This window comes from Scomber scombrus, chromosome 23, assembly GCF_963691925.1.
Source record: "Scomber scombrus chromosome 23, fScoSco1.1, whole genome shotgun sequence".
NCBI classification, from domain to species: Eukaryota; Metazoa; Chordata; class Actinopteri; order Scombriformes; family Scombridae; genus Scomber; species Scomber scombrus.
Genome location: NC_084992.1, coordinates 17,113,706 through 17,133,427, shown reverse-complemented (window position 1 = coordinate 17,133,427; position 19,722 = coordinate 17,113,706). Strand labels below are relative to the sequence as shown.

At 37.5% G+C, this 19,722-nt stretch overlaps 2 protein-coding genes across 2 annotated transcripts; both read left to right on the top strand.

Moving 5' to 3' along the window:
• Positions 1–2,613: 2,613 nt before the first annotated feature.
• LOC134005560 (E3 ubiquitin-protein ligase TRIM21-like) lies at positions 2,614–13,258 on the top strand. Its single transcript, XM_062444483.1, has 10 exons — positions 2,614–2,715; positions 2,859–2,912; positions 3,152–3,344; positions 9,628–9,895; positions 10,480–10,615; positions 10,717–10,812; positions 11,445–11,678; positions 11,942–12,101; positions 12,452–12,627; positions 12,896–13,258. The coding sequence occupies exons 1-10, from the start codon at positions 2,614–2,616 to the stop codon at positions 13,256–13,258; spliced, it is 1,782 nt and encodes a 593-aa protein (XP_062300467.1).
• A 2,836-nt stretch (positions 13,259–16,094) lies between these two features.
• On the top strand, positions 16,095–19,023 carry LOC134005559 (carbohydrate sulfotransferase 12-like). Its single transcript, XM_062444482.1, has 5 exons — positions 16,095–16,197; positions 16,806–16,981; positions 17,700–17,843; positions 17,986–18,293; positions 18,783–19,023. Exons 1-5 carry the CDS (start codon positions 16,095–16,097, stop codon positions 19,021–19,023), a joined length of 972 nt encoding a protein of 323 aa, XP_062300466.1.
• The last annotated feature ends 699 nt before the right edge of the window (positions 19,024–19,722 follow it).

Here is a 19,722-nt window from a genome sequence, read left to right as displayed (position 1 = left end):
AGAAGTGAAACTCAACAACTTTGGAGCGTATGAGGACGGTGTTTCAATTTTCTGTGAATCCTTTACACATATTGTGCAAAATCCTCTATTTCCACCTGGTTGCTTTCTTTCTCTGTCCATTCTGTCCAATATACAGTTGTTCATACTGTATAATAATGATATCTGTAATGTGTCCAGGTTATACAAATGTATTCTGTTCTGGTAAGGATCTTGGGCAGCTTCTGGATACAATGGAGACAGAATTAATAACTTTAAAACGAAGGTTTGATATAAACAGGTTGTCTTTAAATATGGACAAAACCAAATTCATCATATTTGGAAATCGAAAAATGAATAATCAAGTACAACTCAAGATAAACAATATTGAAATAGAAAGGGCTTATGAAAACACATTTTTGGGAGTTATCATAGACTACTGACTCTGCTGGAAACCTTGTGTAAATTATGTAAAGACTAAAATATCAAAGACCATAGCAATACTTAATAAAACAAAAGATTTCCTCAATCCAAACTCACTACTCACATTTTATCATTTGTTAATAGTTCCATACATCACCTACTGTGTGGAGGTTTAGAGAAATGCATATAAAACAACTACAAATCCAATTTTTCTACTACAAAAAAGAGCAATAAGAATTGTAAACAGAGCTGATTAATATGAACCAACAACATTTTATTTCTAAATTCACATGCTCTCAAATTCAGAGATCTGGTGGACTTTAAAATGGCACAGTTAATATATAAGGTGAAAAATAAGTTGCTTCCAGACTGTACCCAGAGGCTGTTCCAAATTCAGATGAGTCATTATGAATTAAGAGGAAATCAGCATGTTTAAAAAACTAAAGATTACAAGCAAAGATGTTTATCAGTGGAGGGAGTTAATTTGTGGAACATGCTTGAAAATGAATTTATTTATATATGATTAACAAATATAAAATTGAAGTATAAATGTTATTGTACATGAACTTTGAGGTGGATTGCTTTTGGGGATATATAGTCATGCAAATGTTGTGGGGTGTGTGGTGTGTGTGTGTGTGTGTGTGTGTGTGTGTGTGTGTGTGTGTGTGTGTGTGTGTGTGTGTGTGTGTGTGTGTGTGTGTGTGTGTGTGTGTGTGTGTCATTTTGCAAACATCCGCTACAGCTTGAGGCTTTTTTAGATAAATATTTCATTACAGTTTCCCTTTACAGGGACATGCCAACATCAGTGGGTGTTCATACATGAAAGAATACAAACTCCCAATCAACAGCCCAGGGCAAAACTGTACAAATGTAATAAAAATACATTAGAAGAAATTACAAATGTGAAACTAAATGGAGGCCTTGCAGAACAATTTGTTTAACTTATTTAACTGATACATTTGAATAAATCTGTGATACTATGACAGACAGCAAATTATAGAAATGTCATAGTCAGCAATATGACATATTTTGGCTTATCTTTTGTGGTGGCTATGCAGGCACTGGCCCCAGTGCCCCAGCAATATGACACATTTTCACTGTACTGTTGTGTGTGCATTAAGAATATAGCCAATTGTTGTGGAAGTTTGGGTTTATTACACACATTGGAAACTATTGAATGATTAATGAAAGAAGGGTAGGTACTATAAGCATATGCTCAGCCTACACCTTTTCAGTCAAACTGCTTTATTTATTTATTTATACTTTAGTTTTTGTTGTTGTTGTTTTTTTTGTTTCTTTTGTTTCCCTTTTGGCTTGTTAGTAGATGTGGTGGAGATGAGGGACACCAAGCAGGGAAATATGATTATTTGCTTTGTTAGTCTTCATGTACTGTACATGAGTTCATGTGTCTGAATTAAATAAATAAATAAATAAAATAAATTCTGGACCAAGATGCTGTGGTGGTCTAATATTACTGAACTCACTGCTGTGCCAATGAACAACGCTTACAGATATATGAATAATAGAGACGTGCATAAAACAGGCATCTTCTGTTATAACTTTGTATCCTCTGTCATGGAATACATTCTGTCCTTTGACCACAGTCCACAACCATCAGACACCACAGTGGATGAACATATTATTGGACTGCACAGTTTATATCTATTTGTGTACAGTTTTGCACAGTTGCTGTCCAGGAGTTTGGTTGTTTGTTCTTGGCTAATAAATGTAGCTTAAAATATAAAGAATGTGTCTCATATACATCGTTAGTTGGTATATAGTAACTGATGGAAACATATTCCTGGAAAAGTGAAACAGACAAACTGAGTTTCTGCTTAAGTGAAACTTACGAGGCAACTTCAGTAAGAAGATACACAAAGCAGTGCAGGTGAACATGTATTTACATGTATACAGTATTACCAAGCAGGTTATGAGATCGTATCTAAGGGGAGGTGAATCCATGCCAGCTATATAAAACATTGTGCGTTGTCACCTTGTCATTCATCCCTCCTCAGCTATACTGTAGCTCATCATCCATTCACCTCACAGGTAAGATCAGAAACATTGTACATTAAGATTGTTTATATCACAGACAGATTTTAATATTACAGATTATGAAGTTCAGGTGCAGTTTGAGCATGTTCTGTTCAATTCTTCACTAATACTCATTGTGTTATCATTTCAAGCTCATACACAGTTTAATCAAGTACAGCGATGGCAGCAGCAGGCGTCCAAACCACCAAAGGCCTGTACTTCACCTTCACTCTGCTGTGTCTGGTTTGCCTTGCAAGTTCCGTGAAGTCCGATGATGAACTGGTAAATAAATTGTTGCTTGCTATAGAAAACAATGAGATATTAATTGTAAGATTTTTTTTTATCTGCAGTTGTTTTAATGGGTTCTATTTGAGCTGCTGTCATGTTAATGTAACAGCATGTTGATTCTCACTCTGGGTTTGCAGGAAAAGCTCATTCTTCAAATGAAGCAAATACAACAAGAACAAGTCAGCGTAAAGGTGAGTCAGTCAGTCTCCATGTTGCTGACAAAAATTTTATTTTAATCATAGAACTAGTACTCTGACAAGTTGAGAGGATTGTAACCACTTCATAACTGACTTACTGTATAACCATGCATTGGGCCAAACAACGGCCCTTAGCTGTGAGATATCACTTAATTATAAAATGTAGTGGAAACAACTTAATGTTATTATAAACTCTGCCATATTATGAAATGGTTTTATTTTTACCACTTTAGGCAAACTATGAATCAATAGGCACCCATTTAAGGCACTTTGATGACTATCTGAAAATCATGGAGCAACTAGAAGCCTGGGTGAAGAAAAGTGACTTACCTGATGACTTTCCATCAATGGATGGACTACTGCAGAATGCCAAGGACTTCATGGAGAAACTCAAGACTTACCTTGGAAGGGAGAATGAGGAGTTAGGTGCAAAAATAGACAAAAGTGACGAGAAATTCAGAAACACGATGAAATTGATTAAATTCCTTGAGGAGAAACAAGCTGAATTGTAACAGTTTCCAGTCAGTTTGTGCCTGTATCTCTGATACTGTGTCTACTGTAATGTTCAAGTTTCTATTTCTTAGAAACGTGCATGTTTATTTGAATGTTTCAGTGTAAAACTGTCTGGAGTGATACAAACTGTTAATGAATACATTCATAACACATGATGTGTTTACAATGTGGGAAAAGGCCAGAAAAAGGCACATAACTACAATGAATTATGATTTTGTTTCATCTTGTTGATTTTGATGGTTTTCTTGCAATAACTATACTGTCCAATTTGCATTCTTACATATATTACTTGGTTTTTATTTAGCTATACTACAGAATATTGGTAAAAATGTCTGATTTGAATTCAAGACTGTGTGCAACCCAAATAAATTCAATTAGTGGGAACTCCTTTTGTCATTTGCTGTCTTTCTTTGTCATCAAAATATATATAAAGCACAGACTTCAGATACTTCAAATACAGTATTGAACTGTAATACTATGACAGATAGCAACATGATACAGTTTGGCTCATCTACTTTCTGCTAAGTGAAAATCGAAAAGCAACTTCAGGGAGTAGAGATACAAAGTAGTGCAGTCAAACACAAATTTGCATGTTCATTACCAAACAGCACAGGTGAGCTGTACCTATGGGGAAGTGAAGCCATGCCAGCTATATAAAGCATTTTCTTGTTTATTGTTAATAAATACACATTAATACACACACATGATGTGTGTATTACCTCAAGGTAACCAACAACATTCTTTTAACAATGAACAGAGGATAGAGCACAGTTTCAATTCTTTTAGACTTAAGCACCACAAGGCTCAGCTCAGCCACAACTTTTGGCCTCTGCTCCTTCATGTACAGCATTTGGCATTTTGGCATCTTCCTGCTGGTTTTCACACTTTCTTTTTCTACATGAATACAGCAAGAAAAAAACAGAAACAGCAATGTCAGCACTATCATATATCCTTGTCTGTGTTGTGTTGTACATTAAAATTAATTAAGAGACACTGGTTATAATAATATTCATGCTGTCACAAACACCTGCAATCAAAAAACAGGTGATTGTGATCCAGTTAAGAGTCTGATTTATTTATGGCCACACATCATGAGCCAACTCATAAATAAGAAAAGTACATTTTGACCAAAACTAGTCAGAGCTCAGTTACTTTGACATTAAGGTGTTCAGTGGAGGAGGAGCCAAGTCAGACGAAGTGACACTGCCACCTACAGTCTCGTACACCACCTGTCCATTCCTACATAGATAAAGAGAAACAAAGATACAAAGAGGCTCTTGTGTGTGCTTGTTTGTGTTAATGTGTGAGTCACTTACATTATGCAAACAGGACAAGGCAAGCATTGGTACTGGTACATTGTCACACTAGAAACACAAACAGTTGCAGGACAGATTATTAGACAAGCTGCAATGGTGTCATTTCTCCTCCAGGTGTCAGTTGTCAATCACTTTTAGTTTCAGCAACTGCCTCAGTAAGTGACATCTGCAGAAAACATCTGGAGAATCTGTGACACAAAGGCAGATAACCATAATATGCCAGACTCTGAAAAGATAGCTTTGTTGAAACAGTTTATTATCCTAACAAATACATGCATCTAAGCTACAAAAAGAGGTTGGTTCTGTACAGTTGTTCAAGCATTAATATCACTCTGCTTCAGCAGGGTTAATACATTAGTTGTCTCCTTCATCTTGTCTACAACCACAACAGTGAGGATGATTCAGAGTGTTTTGAATCCCTTCCCATTCCCTAATCTATACCTATTATTTGACCTGTGCCTGGTTATGTTTGATGTGCTGAAGGTTGCTGTGCTTCTGTGAATTAAAAAATTTGATTCCCTCTTCTATTTTGTCATTTTACTGTATATTTTCAGCACATCTTCATTAATATGCTGTGTGGGTGTGTGTGTGTGTGCGTGCGTGTGTGTGTGTGCGTGTGTGTGTGTGCGTGCGTGTGTGTGTGTGTGTGTGTGTGTGTGTGTGTGTGTGTGTGTGTGTGTGTGTGTGTGTGTGTGTGTGTGTGTGTGTGTGTGTGTGTGCGTGCGTGTGTGTGTGTGTGTGTGTTTGTGTGCAAGATGCCTATCGCCGTATCTAAATCCGCCACTGGTGTAGAGGATGGAGTTAGATGACTTTACCCTTTTGTCTTCTGTCCAGGGTTTAATGAGGACTGTAGTAACTCATGGGAGGTTTGTGTTTAAAAAAATTAATAAATAAAAGAGGAAAAAAAAGCACTTTATTTCTTATTCCAAAAAATAGCTGTGCAGCTCGGTTACAGCATGTCCGCGGTCACCAATCACCCAGGTTAAAACAATAGGACATAATAATATACAATTTAATATGATCAAGTCATCAAAGTAACAGCATGTGAGTCAAGTGTCAGTTGTAGATTTATTTAACATTAAGACCTCCAAAAGGTGTAACAAACATTTTTCATGTCCTGTGCAAAGTCCTGTTACAATAGTCAGTTTAATTTTGCACCCTGACAAGTAATTGAGAGTGATTCATGATTTCAAGGCCAGTTCATAGAAACGTCAATATGAAAGAAGAGTTTTGAAGATACAACAGATACAATAGCAAATATTAACAGACTTGGAAGCTGGTTACAACTCATTGTGCTTCTCCTCAAGGTATTTTATCAGCTGCTTATATTCCCTCACTTTTTGTTCACGGCTCCTGAAGTGTGCAGCCATTTCCTCACCGCTTTTATCTATGTAAACTTTGGATTTCTTCATGACGATCTTCAACTTGTCCATCAATTCCAGCAGTGGCAAGTAAGGCGCTGTTTGCTCAGTTATTGCAATCAAAGGATCCATGAACTGCATGTATTCATCCATCATTTCTGAATGGAAGCCATGATTTGACTCGTATTCTGCCTGATGTAAGAAAATAAAATAACTAATGGTGGACAAATACATTTCTAGCAAATACATTACATACACGTTGAAATGGACCAATGAATTAAAAAAAAAAAAAACAGCACAGCTTGATGTCTAACAAACAACTCCTGAAAAAATCTAATTACAAGACAATCCATTCATCAACAAAAAAGTATTTTCTTGCACCGCTGAAACTATTTAGATTCTAAAATTAATTAGCAACACATTTTCCATAACCTGCAATGCCACAATTCAGTTAATACAGTATAAGGTCCATCCACAAAATATACTGCATGGCTACACAAAGGGAAACACATGTCCACATTGTGCAAATTCAACAGAGCACTTCTGTTGTTCACACTTTCTGGCTCTGCAAACATTACACTGAGATACAATTAAAAGAATGTATCCTGAATTTGTTATGAGCTCCTCATGTAGCATTTGTAATTGAGTTGTACTTTGTCAGTTTGGTGTTTGTTTTGTACCATTTTGTGTTATGTTTGTTTGTTGTATGTTACTGTACATATGTTTCCGTATTGTTCTTATGGAGCAAATAAGCAAAACTGTCTCACCTTTGCTTTCGCTGTTTTTTGCTCTAGATTCTTCAGCATTTTCTTGGCTTTTTCCTGAGAAGATCAACATTTACAGTTGCATTTCGGTCATGTGAAAATCTAAAATCAGCTGTAACACACTGAAGCACCTGAGCAAAGAAATGTACAGTATTACCTGCATCTTAACTGCAAATAAAATGTGAAGTAGTTTTACACAGTGAAGCACGGGTAAGAAACAAGTAATTTACCAGTCTTTCTGTTATTGTCAGAGAACTTGCCAGGCAAACCAGACACAGCAGAGTGAAGATGAAGTACAGGCCTTTGGTGGTTCGGACACCAGCCGCTCCTCTGCTTCTTAACAAGGCTCCTGCTGCCATCACTGTTTGGAGATAAAATCATGTGTTAGCTGGGAAAATAACAGACTTTTTGTCAGTACAGTACAAAGTACAAAGTACAACGTTTCTGATGTTACCTGTAAGTTGAAGGGAGGAAGAGCTTTGAATGACATGACACACCACAGACAAGGCTTTAAATTGTCTTGATGTACCCACCCCTAAGGCAGATGGTATGTCCCTGCCTCCATTCCTTATCATCTCAAAGCTGCATGTTCAATTTTACTTTCACTTAGTAGACATTGGTTTCAGTTTACGGGAAATACCAGCGTCATTTGATGTTGTTACACAACACAGACCACAGTCACGCAACATTACTGTATTACTGTGTAATGCAAAATGTACATTTTATTTAATATATTTTACACTGCTGTATATTACAATATTATGGTTCTGTCCCAGACTGGCTCTGTGTCTCTCCACCAGTCCACCAGATGCCCTCAGACTTTTTTGGCCTGTGTAAGACTTGACTGATTGGAAGAAGGACAGATACGAGACATCATAGATTATATTTAAGGACCACTTGATATACTGTTGCTTGCTACATTCACTCTCATAGTAATTAAGTGCAGACTCAGAGTAACAGGTGTCTTTCAGTCTAATTTATGTTACAGACAGCCTTAATATGCAGACCACTATGCTTTATACATTTATTGGTTCTTGTTTATCAACAACAAATTATACTTCTAGTTATGTTAAACATTTCTAGGTTGGCAATGTATGCTTAATAGAATAGAATAAAACTTTATTGTGGCTATATACAGTATAAAGGGTATTATGCATGTTGTGGACTTCTCTTTGGCTTATTGATGAAAGGATTGTCCTCAGCTGAGAGCAGCTACCGCCTTCTGTGTTTTTTCTGGTTTGCCCCAGCATGCTCGTTAGCCCTGCCCTGCTTGCTTCTATCGGTCAATCAGCTCCCAGCCTGACCTTGTGGCTCTCACTTGTCCTTTATTGTTGTTTCATTAGTTCAGTTTGTATTTATTCAAGTCCTCATTTTCAGTTCTATGTTTTCAGATCCTTTAATAAGTTTGCTCTATCTGTTCTGCTCTGCTCAGTTTGTCTACCTGGACTTGAGCCAAAATAAAGATAGATGTTCCTGACATACAAATGCAACACAAGCTAAACACCACCAAGATAAACTTAACAAAGTTGTTGAACATAATTTAAACCACAGGTCAGCCAGTCAACAGCAGAACTGACTTCTTTGGCACTCCTGTTGTTTCATTTCCTTCATGGTATTTGTGCCACCTTATCAGCAAGTATAAAGTGGAAGTGTTTTAGCATTAAAATTTATGGTCAGAAGTTTAAAGGGAACTAAAAAGTGTCCATCATACATGAAAAATAGCTGACAAGAATAAACAAGACCTTAATGTTGCATGACTGGCTGTAAGCACTTTATGGGAAATACCTACATTACCATTACCGGTACATGTAAACGTCATGAGGTAAGCATCATGAGGTATTGTCACGGATTCTTTCAGTTTCAAAATGTTCTTACTGGAAATTCCTGTGCCACGCCTGTTGTGGCAGAAAGATGCAGGCAGTCAGTTGACATTCTTCTCCAGGTATAAATAAAGGCCAGGTGTGGACGGACTCACAGAGGAACACAGAGAGGCAAGGTGAGCAATCAACTAATAATTGGATCATGAAATAATTGGCAACACACACATATGTACAGTTAATGCCTTTTTCCTTCAATTATAGTATTATATTTAAGAATATATATATAGTATTGTTTGCAGTAATATTTACATATGGTAATAGCATTGTTGGTTACTGTGTGATACTTCATCATTATTACCGTTAGTGGCAGCGATTGTGGCACTAGCAGTGTATTTGTATTAATATATTAAAGTATAGCATTCATGTTGGTGTTAGTTTTATTTTACTATTAGCGTTCATGTTTCTCTAGCTGTACCGGTTTATTGTTATTGGTATCAGTATTGCTATCATCAGTGTAAACAAACCAACAAGCCAGCTCTCTCAGGCTGGTTTCATATCAAGGCCATATCACTAGTAACTGTGGTAGTGGTGGCTGTAATTAAATTATATTTAAAGTAATCTTTTCATGGGGAGGTACTTTCTTCCTTTTCTAATAATCATGCCTGTGAAACCAGTCATCTTAGTGTCTTGTATTTCTTAACATTGGAAATCTTGAAATGCATCTATCACAAATTTGATCTTGTCTTTTTTGAACAGGCAACATACACACACAATGGCCACCACCACTTCTTACCAGTCTTTTTTCAGATGTTCTATTTGTCTTGACGACTTCAGTGACCCTGTCTCCACCCCTTGTGGACACAACTTTTGCAAACTCTGCATAAACACCCACTGGGATTCAGCAGACATTATCCTGTGTCCACTTTGTCAACAAGAATTCAAGAAAAAGCCGCAGTTGAGCGTTAATGTCCTGATCAGAGATCTCATTGAGCACAAACAGACAGATGTTCAGAATGTTCCAGAGAAAGAGAACAAAACTCAGGACATTTTTTGTGATGTGTGTACTGGAGAGAAGGTGGTGGCAGTCAAGTCCTGTCTGCACTGTGAGGACTCTTTTTGTTCCGAGCACCTGAAACCTCACCAAGAAGGTGCTGAGCTGAAGACTCATGAGCTGCTGGATCCTGTTGGCAAGCTGAAGGAGAGGTGAGGCCTGGATATGCACTTTTGCACAGTAGTTATTTATGTCATTCTATTGTTGCATGAATTACATAACAATGGTTTGTTTGTGCAAAGCAATCTGAAACTGAATGCTTTGTCTTGACAATCCATCCAATGGTTGTGATATCTTTCACTCAAACCCACAAACTTGTCAACCTCAATGTGGCACTTGTATGTATGTATGCATCATCGGTCAGTAGATTCATCCTCTGGGAACCATGGATGGCTGGACAGAAGTCCACGGTAATCCATCCAAAGTGGTGGGTAGACGATGCCCACCACATTACTGGATGGCCAGACCAAAAATGCCCTTTGGTTTTGGTGCTTCAGATCCTTAAATGATAGGAAAGATAATTGTGCTTCAATTGGTCTTCAGTTTCACACAAATATTACAATCCAAGACAGGATGTCGAAGGTTTATTGAACATCAGCAGTAAACAGCTATTGTACCTACATCTACCTTTTACAGGCTTTAGTCAAGAAAGCTAAACTATAAACTAATGTGAATTAAGCCCTCCAAAAATAGATGAAATTCCATATGAATGTGCATAAATTAATTTCACCAACAGGGTCTGCAAGAAGCACAGAGCTCCTTTGGAACTGGTCTGCTATCAGGACCTGACCTGTGTGTGTTTGTCATGCATCAAATCAACCCACCAAGACCACAAGTGTGTCCCTTTGAAGAAGCGCCTGAATAAGAAGAAAGTAAGACTAACAGAATAAATATAGCGGATCGCACTATTAATAATGTGTTGACATAGCTTCATTTGAAGTTTGAATTATTGACTATGTTTTTTTCTGCTCAGGCCCAGGTAGACAAAGAATTGGCAGAGGTGCAGCAGGAAATCAACTACAGGAAGAAGCTGGTAGATAAGGTTGACAAATCAGGGACATTCAATGAGGTAAGCTAATATGGATGGATGGATGGAAGGATGGAAGGATGGATGGATGGATGGAAGGATGGATGGATGGAAGGATGGATGGATGGAAGGATGGAAGGATGGAAGGATGGATGGATGGATGGATGGATGGATGGATGGATGGATGGATGGATGGATGGATGGATGGATTCTTAAAATCTGACTAGGTAACCTATGTGTCAGAGGCAGAGTTCAGATCAAAATGATGGATTTAACTGATTTCCATACTTGCAAAGCCACCCTACTTTTTAGAGGTAGAGGAAATATTACATATTGATACATTGTGAAAAATTCCACTGCAAGAATAGAGCTGCATTGGAAAATTAAACAAGTATTTTTGGGAACATTTTAAAATAAATACATGTGTGTAATACGAAACTCAAGGGGAATTACGTTTAGTATTTTTTTGGATTTTTGCATCTGTCAGCTCATTGTTTTGGTTTTACCTTCTGAAAAGTGTCCACTTCCTGCAAAGCAACATTTTGTGTGTAAAATCTTAATTTTTGCAGTAACTAGTAGCTTTGTTAGAGGAGTAAAGTAGGACTAACATGAAATATACTTTAGGACTTGAGTTAAGTTAAATCTGTGACTTCTGAAAAACAATTCTATCACAGGAGAACACCAGGGAAGACATTACAGACACCCTTAAGATCTTTGCTCACATGGTACAAGTGGTAAAGATGAATGAGGCGACACTTGTGACTGCCCTCGCCTTGCTACAGAGAAAAGTTGAAAATCGTAACGAGTCTGTCAAAGAAAAGCTTGAAGACGAACTCAGTGAACTGAAGGAGAGAAAAAGTGAGCTGGAGCAGCTCTCTCAAATTGGGGATGATCTCCGTCTTCTTCAGGTATTCTGAGGCATTTTTCTTCCGCTTTTTCATATGTTGGAACTTTCATATGTTATTCCTTCAGTGTTAATAAAATAAAAAAGATATTACACCTATTGATTGCTATGGTCTTCCATACAAACAAGTGGCTGTTGGTTAAAACTGTTCCCTTAAAAAATGTTCAGTAATATAATGATCAAATCATGCAAAGGCTTGCCTCCAGAGCAAACTTTGTTGCACACACAGCTTCAGATTCAAGTATTTGTCCTACATTGTCACTACAGAGTCTGAATTCTCTGTGTGAACCACCCGATACCAACGACTGGTCTGATGTCAGTGCCTACAGTGATTCAGCAGTGGCGACCGTTCGATCTGCTGTCAATAAGACACTAATGGAGCTTCACATTGCAATGACTGTCAAAATGAAAGAATTGGTTACAAAAGGTAAGGCCAAGTAATGTTGTTTTTTCTCTTTTTTGACAAACATAAAATTAGCAGTAGTTGATATTTGACATGTTTGTTCAGCAGTATCCAAGTTTACCTTAAAATGTGCAATCCATCATCCAAAGTATACCAAGTCATGTGTTTGTTTTTCATGCCTATTGACTGTCATTAATCTTTTTCATCTATTTGTTCATGAATGCCCATACAGAGATAAAGAGAGTTCAAAAATATGCAGGTGAACCTTATATTTTATATTACTTATTAATACACAAATGCTGTTTTGTTTTTTTTTTATCTTTTTTTTTTTACCAAGAAATGTAAACTCCTGCTGTTCTTGTGCTCTCTGACAGTGGATGTAGTTCTGGACTCCGATACAGCAAACAGTCTCCTCATTGTGTCCAATGATGGGAAACAATTGCGGCAAGGACGAACTCCTCAGAAACTACCAGACAACCCAGAAAGGTTTGACACTCTTCTTGGTGTCCTGGGAAAAGAAGGCTATTCCTCTGGTGCCTTCTACTTTGAGGTCAGTGACTTTGTAGTTTCATTAAGACTCATGAATAGCAAATGATCAAACACTTGATTTATGTCTTTCTTAATTCTTTCAAGTAATTACCAACCAATTACTTAGATGTTAATATTCCATATGTTGACCCCGAGTATGGTTTGCGCCCAAATACAGATACTATTTGAAGCTAAAATATACCAATGCAGATTGTAGCTTTGCTTGACTAATGCAGATTTTACAGTGTGTGTTTATTTCAAAATATTATCTTCCTAACTATCATCCAAAGGTGCAAGTTGAAGGCAAGGCTAGTTGGGACATCGGGGTTGCCCTGGAAACAGTCGAAAGGAAGAAGCAATCTGATGTCAGTCTGAGCCAAGGCTTCGCTGTTCTTATGCTGCGGGACGGGAAGATACTCAAAGCTTGTAACCAGCCCCAAGTGGAGCTTAAACTCCCCATGAAGCTCAAGAAGGTCGGGGTGTTTGTCGACCATGAGGAGGGAGAGGTTTGTTTCTACGATGTCGCGAATAAGGCCCATATCTTCACCTTTAGTTGCCAGTTTCCCAAGAGGAAGTTACACCCTTACCTCAACCCCTGTAATCAACATGAGGGCAATAACTCAGCCCCAATGGTAATCACTCCCATCAGTTAAAAGGGAATACATGAACTAAAGATTATATCAAAGGTGGCAGTTTTATGTCAGAAACACTTTGTATTTAATCAGTATATTCATACATATAATTCATAGTTTGAATGAATCAGTGTGTTTATGTATGAGCTAGCATTATGACACCAGTATGAAAACTAGTAAAATCAAAGAACTAATTAATGTTTTGGTATTTTACAAAATGATCCACATACTGCATTAGTCTGTTAACTGTGGTGATCAGGTTTCTTTGCATTGAAATCCACTGACCATATTTCATCAAATGTGCTAATGAGCAAATGTAGAATGTGGCTTTGTCAGTAAACAATATTAATATCAATGAGTGTCAGGGTGTATTTAGGAGAAACATTTAACAAAGAAGGTCACATTCCTTATTAATTGCTGTGTTTCATTCATGTATTTTGGAAGAATCTTCAGCTTTTGGAAGAAACTGTGGAGTAATTATTCATTTTCTGTAAGTCTGTATGTCTATTTAAGGAGTCTTTTGGTGCATATAGAGGCAGGTTTTAAACTCTGCCAGCAAGAACTCAACACAAATGCTGTCATACTGTTATCGTCATCTAATACAGTATATGTGACTTTACTTAAAATCAAAAAGTAAGCAGTTTTTTAAAATGCAAAACAACCTATTACTATGTGCTCTTTCAGTGTAATTTAAAAAAATATAGAGCGCTGCCTTCAGACATTCAAATATCAACAAAATGATATCCAGAAATAAAGTCTTTGATTTTTGTCACTATTGTTTTTGCGTTTTTAATGTTTTTTTTTATTTTTTTTTACCACAAATAAATGAACAAAGAAAAAAAACAAGTTAAAGCTACAAGCAGTGATGAATGTGCCCTCACACCTCACAGGTCAAAGGGAGCAGCAACTGTGAGATGGATACCTGAGAACTGTTGACACAGCTCTAAATATTCAGGATTATCGGACACTGTATGGGTAAATATTTACTGTGTGCAGGATGTGGCATTGGAGATGACATAATAGAAACTGCGTATACATTTGATGACCTACGCCTCATTTAGGCTTCACTTCCTGTTGCCTGTAGGCAATACTATAAAAGTGAAATATTAATGCAGCAATATATTTTCCAGAAGGCAACTGACATGGATACACATTTTCAGAGATAACAATCACTTCCTGTGTCCACTACATGGTGCTAGAAAACACCCACTTATTATATGTCATGTTGCTGTATATCGTGTAGACCACACCATGTAAATCCCATGTCATCTCTCATGATGTTTGTCACATAAGGCTGACTTCCTATAGTCAGGGCATTATGACTATGACTCAATATTGGCAAGTATGTGTTCAGGCCTGGACTCTTATCAAACAGGACACATTTGGGGCAGAATTGGGCAAAATTGACCAGCATACCATGCCAAAGGCATTCCATGAAAACTCAAAAGCTTCACAATTTAAGCTTTTGAGCTTCCAAATTTGAAGTCAGATTAGTTGTTCACCTGTCAAAGGGGTTCACTTGGTTGGACTCCAAATAGTTGAACACCAAAATGTTTTTTTGAGCTCTGGTGATGTTACATCTGCCTACCAAATTTCGTACATCTACTTCATATTAAAAGGTGGGAGGTTTGACTTTTGCTTTTCTGCAGGGTGCAGAGACATTTAGACATTCGCCACTTCTGATGCATGTGCAAACTTTCGTGAATTTTCTAGCACCTCTAGCACCTTAAAAACTGTAAAAGTAGAGGAGCCCTATGGAGTCATGCATGAGATATCAATTCAAAATATTTACTAGTTCAAACATGGGCATAAAGTTTTGTGAATTTTTGCGCATCCTTAAGGTCTCAAATGTGTTAGTAAAATGAAAATTGATGCACAAAATCCGGAATGACTGACTTCGGACTGAATTTCATGAACATCAAAGCAACTTTACTCCAACCTGATCCTGCATTTGCGGGCATTATGGTGTCTGCTGGCCACACTTGGGCACAGGGCGTTGCAATTTTCACCAATTCTGACATGTGTGCCAATTTTCGTGAGTTTTTAAGCATCCCAAGATCCTCAAAAATGCAGTGGTGTGGGGGAATAATGATCATCTTTACAAAAACTAAAGTTTCTTTCCACTTTCAGCACCAGAGACTGTTGGCCACACCTGCTTGGGTCCTAATAAGTGACACACCCATTTTATTGGACAGAGCATTTGGCACTCAATACGCAAAGAGGTGTGGATGAATTTCAAACACTGGATATGGATATAGCAGGTTCAATATTAGCTGTGCCCCTCTATTGTTACACTCATATTTGTTTGTCCTCTGCTTAATGGAGTTCACTGTGATCTCAAAGTCATCATACTGCAGTAGGGATGAAACTTTTGCAGATAAAGATCTCAAACAGTATTCAGGATTCCAACAGTATGTTCCTGTAGGCTGAAGCAGTGATCAGTGATTTTCCCTCTGTACTTTGCAGCAAGGTGAGTGATTTGATGATTATGTGTGATGTTTGTACTGAACTCTAGAGCATGAATAGAACATTCATTTGAATAACATTGAAAGTAATGAAGCTTCAGCTTCAGTTTAAATGTGGATTTAAAAAAAAATCACACTTAATGTCAGTGTTATTAAATAATTGTACACCATGTTTTTTTCACATTGTAATATATTATGTAAAATCATCAGTTTATCTACCTGTCTTTTGTGATGTTTTTATAGGGTAATTCATTAAGAAAATAAATAAGGGATATTAGCTTAATCACTTTTACTAGAGTATTGAAGTGCTCTTAAAAGTCTGAACATTGACTGTCCTTCAATTGTTTCTGGTTTATCAGTAAAGGCTGTAACATTGTAAAACTGCAGCTGTAATGGCAACACACAGAGGATACCTACTCCTCCCTGGATTTCTGGGATTCATGTTCCTCATCATTTTGTTCTATTACCAATGGGACTTGTCACAACAAAAGCGAGGTACAATATTTTATCCACGTGTATGTGTGTGCAGCTGTCTTTCTATCTTTGAAAGAATTAATTTCAGTAAAAAAACAACAACATTGTGAGGACATTTTGGCCGGTCCTCACAACTTCAAAGGGCAATTTGAGGGTTAAGACTTGTTAAGGTTAGAATTGGGTGAAGAAGAGAGAGAGAGAGAGAGAGAGAGAGAGAGAGAGAGAGAGAGAGAGAGAGAGAGAGAGAGAGAGAAAGAAAGAAAAGGGGGAGATAAGGAAATAAAGACAAATAAGTTACTCTTCCCACTATGTATCCTGCTGCTATTTAAGAATGAACGAGGTTCATGTGATGTAAGTTTTGTTTGTACTTTATGCTTCACTGCCAGTGGAACGAATAGGTAAATAGTGAGTGGTAACCTCACCCCTGATTGCTTTTGGATTATCATGGATTACATTCATTTAACATAATTCATGTCTTTAGCCAGGCGGGGGCATTGAAAAAGGCAAATGTTTGACTTTGACGTTCACCTGAAATTGTCATCTCCACCCTAAATCAGACTAAATTTAGCACTCATAATATTAAACAGTTACAACACAGGTATAATCTATTTTGGTTCTTCTTATCACAGCAGAGAGGATGCATCAGCAACAGGAGCTGAGACAGCAGCTGCTAAGAGAAATGTGCAATGGTGACAAAGAAGCGTTCTCTGAGGGGAAGTACAGTTTAGATGACTTAAGTGACGAAGACCTGAAGAACTTAATTGTGGATGACAATCACGGCATCATCTACTGTTACATTCCCAAGGTGATGAACACATAAAACACACTCACAGTACACAATGTGGACACACTGTCCTCAACAACTATTCAAGAACATGCTCAATTTAGTCTTTTCTCATCCCTAGGAACTCAATTCTTTCACTGAGCATTTCAGGCCTAAACTCCACTTACAGTACTTGATGGCATTTGAATTTGAACTCATCATATTTGGTTCTTTCTGCTACAGAGCAACCTTTAAGTTTAAATTTAAATGTTTTTTTTCTTTGTATATTTGGTCAAAGTGATGATAATACTATAACTACTCATTTTGTTTTCTGTATTGCATTTCAAATTAGCTTATTTTTTCAAGGCAAGACCTGTCAAAGACTTGGTAATCAGCAAATGTAGTCAGTGGATTGAATTTATAGGTATCTGTAGTGTAAAATATAGATTTTAACATGGTAATCAGACTTTTTAGTGAAAAAAAACCATATCAGACACCGATTATTGTTCCAAGCAGAATATGTTTATGTCTAAATACATCGTCCTTAAGGGATCTTTAACTTGGCAGAAGAGCTGATTAGAAAATATAGCATTCTAACAACCTAAACTAAGATGGTGAACACAATACCAGTTAAACATCAGGATGTTAGCATTGTCTCTGTCAGCATGTGAGCATGTTAATGATAGCACTGAGCTCAAAGCACCACTGTCACATCGCTGCTAGCATGGCTGTAGACTCTTAATGTTGATCTTATCTACAGGTGGCCTGTACCAACTGGAAGAGGGTTATGTTTGTCCTGAAACAGGGTGAGCCATATGTTGACCCCATGTCCATATCTGGTGACTTGGTCCACATGGCCAATGAGCTCACTCAACTAAACAGCTTCCCAAGAACAGAGATAAAGGTCAGTTCATACAGTGACATTAGAAAAAGAAAGTGTTCCTGTCTTTGTTTCTGGAGTAATTAGACTGAATAAGTGTAGTATGTACATTAGTAGCTGATTCAGTGTGACAGAGAGTTCATGTATTCTCATTCGTTGACTACAGGTAAAGCTGAAGCACTACAGCAAGTTCATGTTTGTCCGGGACCCGTTTGTCCGTCTTATCTCAGCCTACCGAGACAAGTTCCTGCGGTACAATGAGTACTACTATGAAAACTTTGGCAGGACCATTCTGCGTCTGTATGGCAATAGTCCTGATCCACCACAGACTTTGGAGGAAGCGTTCGCATCAAACATACGCCCCTCTTTCTACAACTTTATTCAGTACCTCCTGGACCCCTTGACAGAGAAGCAGGAGCCCTTTGAACCCCACTGGAGGCAGATGTACCGCATGTGTCACCCCTGCCTCATACAGTAAGACCCTTTTTGCGAATGAGCTGTAGCTATAAAGGTAACATCCTCTGTGTTGCCTTTGGACTTCTTAAAATATGAGGGTTTTATTGACAGCACTGTTTACCATGGTTGAGGTCTTCAATCAAATCTAAATAGAAGTGGATTATTCAGCTCAAACTCCAAGAATTGTGGATCCTGCACTTTTCGTACTGCATCTCGATAGCATATCTTTGTTAGACCCTTCCTGCCAAGCAAATAATTATGTCTTTCATACTCCACACCCCCAGTTTTAATGCAATATATCATTAAAAGATTTGTAGCCTCTGAGCCAAAAGCTGAGATCACCCCAATTACATCATTAAGGTTATTTTAGAAGACATCAGAAAGCTTCTTCAAGACCCCAAAAGCCTTTGACAGTAAAACTGTGCTGAATAGTATTACTCGTGAGTAAACTGATGTGTAAAATTGGTGGAATGAACCTTTAACATGAAATTGGTTTGTTCTTTTCAGGTATGATTTTGTTGGCCATCAGGAGACTCTTCAGGACGATGCCGAACTGCTGCTAGGGAACCTGAAACTGAAGGATGAATTCAATTTCCCGCCTTCTTACGAAAACATGACTTCCCCTTATTCAATGTCGGATTGGTTTGGAACAGTGCCCCTAGAGGACAGGAGGAAGCTGTACACGCTCTATGAGGAGGATTTCAGGATGTTTGGCTACAGTACACCCACCACATTACTTGATGATTGAGATGAAGCCAGTCTAGATTTCCCTATGCAACCAGTGAGCATGGTAATAACAATATTTAGATCTGACGCAAGAGTAATCACTAGGATTTTATACAGATAAATCATGAAAATAATAAATATTTAATTAACTGGTATTCTGTCATCCATAAATTATAAGCAGCATGGTTGCATATCAGCTTTCATTTGTTTAGTTAAAAGTATGAAATAAAGTGGAATGGACTAAATTTTGATTTCAGGCTGGAGGTTTTTAACACTTGTTAACATGTTTACAGACAGTACACATGTCCGTAGCTCCCTAAATGAGCTTTTTCACTTCTTTTCTTGAATTAAGAAAATTAAATAATTAAACTCATTCATACTTTTGCAGTAAGCATGCATTGCTCAAGGGTAATATCTGCCTGTTAGCCAGTCTTGTCCAGAACATTGGTCCAGGTTGAAGTATCTTAACTTTTGGATGGATAAAAATGCAGATTTGTCCAGACATTTATGTTTCCAGAGAACACATCCCGACTCTTTTCATCTAGCACAATCATCAGGTGAGATTTTACATTTGTCCAATACATTGGTTTGTGACTAAATATCTTCAAACCTAATGACAATCCAATCAACCTCAGCTGTAGTTTGTATTAGGAGGAAAATATTAACTTGTTAACACTCAAGAGATGTTAGTGTCTACCTGTCCAGTACCAAACAGTAGACA